Source organism: Zingiber officinale, chromosome 8A, assembly GCF_018446385.1.
Source record: "Zingiber officinale cultivar Zhangliang chromosome 8A, Zo_v1.1, whole genome shotgun sequence".
Classification (NCBI taxonomy): Eukaryota; Viridiplantae; Streptophyta; class Magnoliopsida; order Zingiberales; family Zingiberaceae; genus Zingiber; species Zingiber officinale.
This window is the reverse complement of record NC_056000.1, coordinates 39,544,511-39,549,468: the sequence shown is the minus strand read 5'-3', so window position 1 is coordinate 39,549,468 and position 4,958 is coordinate 39,544,511. Positions and strand designations below refer to the sequence as shown.

Here is a 4,958-nt window from a genome sequence, read left to right as displayed (position 1 = left end):
GTTTAGCCAGTTGTCAGGTTCTACAGGCTCAACTGGAGTTCCTGTTAGAAATCAACCTATCTGGTCTTCTTGTGCCAGTTATCAATCTAACTAGAATTCAGCCTGATGTTAGGTCCCATCAAGTCTTTTAGTCTTGCACATTTGGTAAATAGGTTATAAAACATAATATCTAACTTTAACCATTTGACATACATCAAAACTTGAGTTTGATTATTAGTGCTAACTGTACCAACACAATAAACCCCTGGTCAAGGTTTACCAAGCTTGAGTTGACTCAAATTAGGATTTCGATATTTGATCAATATGTTAGTTAGTTGAGTGAAAAGTCAAGTAGATCATAGTTGACCGTATACTTGATAAGATATTGAAAGTCTAAGTAGATCACGATCGACTGGACACTTGGTGATCGAAAGTCCAACATGTAGCTGGCACGAGACGGAAAGTCTAAGTTGGTCACGGTTGACTGGATACTTGGTGATTGAAAGTCCAATAGGTAGTTGACAAGAGGAAAGTTCAAATGGGTCACGGTTGATTGGACACTTGAAGGTCGAAAGTTCAATAGAAAGTTGGCATGAGGAGTGAAGTCACAATTCAAGATTGACCGAATACTAGGTAACGAGGAAGCCCTAGTAAGTTAAGGTTAACCGGATGCTAGACAATGAGGAAGTTCTGACAGGTCAAGGTTGACCAGATATTGGCAATGTGGAAGTTTTGACTGGTAAAGGTTGACCAGATGCTAGTCAACGGAAGTCTCGGCAGGTCAAGATTGACTGGATGTTGGGTAAAGGACATTCTAATAGGTTGAGGTCAACTGTATACCAAACAAGACGAAATTCAGTTTTAGTAAGACCGAAATAGGAGTACCAGTTGATTAATAGTGTATATATCAATCGACTAATAGACATAAAGCGCCAAAAATAAGGTTGCTATAGAAAACCCTAAATTATGCTACAATGCTGCTATAGTAATTGTAGTGCAACACGACTACAGTATTTTGTTACAGTGCTCGTGAACATCGATTTTCTACAATACCAATTGACTGATGTGTTCGATCAGTAAATGGCTTCAAAAATTGAGTATAAGTAAATGGATTCGACTATTCAACTCGATTGATGACATCAATATGATGGTTGATATCATTCAATTGATGTCGATCAGAAATCGAACAGAAGTAAATGGATTTGATTGTTCAATTCGACTAATGACATTAGTCAACTGATGGTTGATATCAATCGATTGATGTTCAAATGATAGACAAAATTAGATAGATTTCAAAAAATTCATAGACCTTTCAATGACGGGAATAGTATTGGAGACCATATCAATCGACTAATTGATAAGATCAGTCGACTGATAGGTAAAAATCAATTCCAATCTAAAGACTTTAAAAGAAGGGGTTTAAAGAGATTTGAAGTGCCAGTTCTTGGTGGTTTGAGAGTGAAGTGTTTGTGCATTTTCATACCAACAAAAGGCAATTCTAAGTAATAAGAAAGCATCCAAAGCAAGATTCACATAAAATTGTTTATACTCATTGTATTTGCTTTCATCCCTTGTATTCTTATTGTATTGTTAAATCAATGGTTGTAAGAGATTTTTCCACCTATTGAAGGTATCTGAGAAGGAGAAGATTTAGTGGTGGTAGATCGCTAGGATTAGGTCTTGGATTAGTAGTATTAAGAGGCAGATACCAAGTAAAATCTCGATGTTATGAAGGTGGCGTCAAGATTGATTCTAGTTTTCCATTGCACATTCAAACTCGAGCGCACAATCAAGATGAAGCAAATGAAGTCCCCCTCCCCCGATTGATTCTAGTTTTCTATTGCGCATTCAAACTATGAGCACACAATCAAGACGAAGTCACACCTATTCTAATTTAAAGATGAACTGATATTGTAACCCTACGGGGACCACATTCCTTTATATAGCTTTAGACCCATTTCCGTTATAACCCACCAATATTAACAAAAATGGGTTAACGAGTTTCTAAGTACAAAATATATATTCGTCAATTAAGCCCATAAACATCAATTAAATCACTTTATTGAATTTAAATTTTTAATGGCAATATTGTGTATTACAACCTTAACATGTAACCCACCAAATAGAAAAATAAATACCAGCAAGATTGTCTAAGAAATCACGACAAAGGGTGATTTAGAAATCATCATCAATGGTAAAAAGAAATGGGTTCTCAAAGCCACCACGAAATGAGCAAAAATAGTTTAGGTCAAGCAGACGTTAGACAACATAATACAACTAATGATATCATATATATATTGATATAAACTATTCATACTATTAAGAACTCTTAATAAACACTTCAAACAACTTAAATACAATTTTAATGTAAAGCGAATATGATAATTAAAAAATAATTGGAAGATGAAACATAATATGTACAATTCACATATATATTTTTTTATTTGTGGCCTACCTCTTGGTGCTCTCCAATTATTCGTAAATATATTTGACATATTGATACTCGACTCAACTCAACTCATTTAAGTCGGATACCCACCTGCACTTGCTCACATTTGAGCCATTGATGGTATATAAACATAAAAATTGAAATAAATTAAATATTTAAAACTATTTTTACCGCATTTAAATTTATTACAATAATGTTATAAATATATATTTAAAATTTTTAATGTTATTTTATTTTATTTTTTAATTCTAAACTGAAAATTAAAATATTTCTACAAATTAAAGAAGTCTATCTTTGCAAATTAAGAGGAAATTAAGGACACCTGAACGAATGAGAGTGATTTCATAACCTTTTGTTTAAGTAAACAAATGCATAAGCAATATCCATCACAAAGGGTGAGACCTATTCATTCACATATTCCCATTCATTACATGCTCATTCAACATACTACTTAGCACATTCATTTGATGTAATATTTGCGAATCATATTCACATGATATGCTCAAGTATGAGATATTCTTTCTCGATTTCAAACTCGATGAGGAAAAACTTGTTGGACTTTTCCATAGATCGCAATACTCACATCAAACAATTATATGACGAAGATCTCCTAAGTCTCTTCTAATCTAAATTTATTACTTACTGAAATTAACTCGACGTTCACCTACTCATTATGTTCTTCTACTCATGTAGTAATTCCGACACCTAAGAAATCTATGAAGGTAACCTCCTTCCTCTTCAAGGATCCCTCTTGATCATGCTCGTTGTGAATACTAGGAGAGTTCATCATCAATATGCTTGAATTATCACAGACCGTTTGGCTCGAGATCATTGGCGAATTTCCACAAACTCCTACAGAATGGACCTTCTTAGAACAATCCTTAGCTGCACCATCAAAGTTTGTATAACTCCATGGAAATGGTTGGGTACTAAAGCGCTCTGGCGTCGAATGCATCCTTAATGATCTGGAGAAAGCCGCCCAAGAAAGAGTTCCGAATTTGAAGAGTTGTCCCGTTTCAGTTTGAGAAGCTTGGAATGAAGTATAGAACTGCTCTTGAGAAGCACTCCTCTTGCTCAATTGCTTCGACTGCTCTCGTTGTCGTCGTGCCATGATAACATGCCAGTGGTTCTTGACTGAGTTGTCAGTTCGACCGGGGAAGAGCCGGGAGATGAGAGCCCACTTATTGCCATGGATTCGATGTGCGGCAAGGAGCCGCTCTTCTTCCTCTTCCGTGAATGGTCTTTTGTTGATCCTTGGGTCTAGTTGGTTAAACCACCTCAATCTACAACTCTTACCTACAACAAACATCATCACTCATCAATTTCATCAATATGCATATCTCTCATCCAGAAAACAATAGAGAAATCTCATCTCGATGGACAATATTATAACAAACTTGGCTAGATTCATCACCTGATCTTCCTTGAAGCTTGTCCGCGATCGAGTTCCAATTTTGCGGTCCAAACCGCTCAACAAGCTGCCGCAATTTCTCGTCTTCCCCCGGCCTCCAGTGCCCTCGAGGGCACGATCGCTTCGCATCACTCGATGACTCCATCGTACAATGATCCCTAGCTAGCTAGTTGACGATTGATGAACGGTAGGCAACACGGTGAAGCTAACTAGTGCATTGAGAGAAAAAAAGCAAGGAGGGGAAGATGGATAAATAGAAAGGGAAAATATGATGAATAAGTTAGGGTTTGGATGAGAAGTCCTTTTTGTTAGTTTAACACGACAAAGTGGGTTAGCACTATATATGTTTCCTTATAGCACTGTCTCAACTTGTGTGTTTGGCAAGTGGCCCATCTCATCTCACATTCCCTATCAATTGTACCTATCCTTGTAACTTCCTTTATAGTTATATGCATTCAATTAACTTCCTTAACAAAATAAACATATTCTCCCTACCAGCCATGCTGCAATAAGTTAATTACTTCATTGATTAGCTGTCTTGGGGCCATGGATTATTTATTCCGGTGGGAAGGGTAGATGGTTCAGTATATAGTTTTACACAAACAATACTTTGGCTTCATGTAATTAGGGTTGTAATGAATTAAATGTTCGTGAGCAAGTACGTTACTCGCGTATATAAGAACTTATTTATGTTCGTTCAATATATAGAAGATCAATTAAATAAACAAATAAATTTGAATACGTATGTGTTCAACTCATTAAAACTATTATCAGACTTAATTGTGAATATATAAAACTTATATTATTAAGTGCATTAACCAACCAAAATAGTTTATCTTAGTTAAATAAGCTTGAACAAGATAAAACTTGACTCATTTACGACTGGCCTTAAATGTAACTGATCACTAAGCTCTTCAGTGCTGCAGTAGTGCACTGGAATGCAGATTGTCCATCTTCATTAAATGCAGCACTGATCTGTTACATCTCTTCCATTCCGGTTTCCTTTTCATTCTCAGCATTAACTCCCAACTTTTTCTAACATGGAAAGTGGTTTTGCTCACAGCTGGAGTTCCCATCTTAGCTTTTGTTAACCTAAGTATAGAGCTGAACTTGTTTAAA

General features: G+C 35.9%; 1 protein-coding gene across 1 annotated transcript; it reads right to left on the bottom strand.

The window, feature by feature from the left end:
- Window positions 1-2,810: 2,810 nt before the first annotated feature.
- On the bottom strand, window positions 2,811-4,513 carry LOC122011493 (transcription factor MYB54-like). Its single transcript, XM_042567884.1, has 2 exons — window positions 3,843-4,513; window positions 2,811-3,724 (listed from the first exon to the last, which is right to left on the bottom strand). The coding sequence occupies exons 1-2, from the start codon at window positions 3,982-3,984 to the stop codon at window positions 3,114-3,116; spliced, it is 753 nt and encodes a 250-aa protein (XP_042423818.1). The 5' UTR covers window positions 3,985-4,513; the 3' UTR covers window positions 2,811-3,113.
- Window positions 4,514-4,958: the final 445 nt, after the last annotated feature.

Coding starts and splice junctions, on each gene's coding strand:
- LOC122011493 (XM_042567884.1), bottom strand. CDS start 3,984: ATGGAGTCATCGAGTGATGCGAAGCGATCGTGCCCTCGAGGGCACTGG. Junction 3,725..3,842: donor CAAGCTTCAAGGAAGATCAG/GTGATGAATCTA, acceptor TGTTTGTTGTAG/GTAAGAGTTGTAGATTGAGG.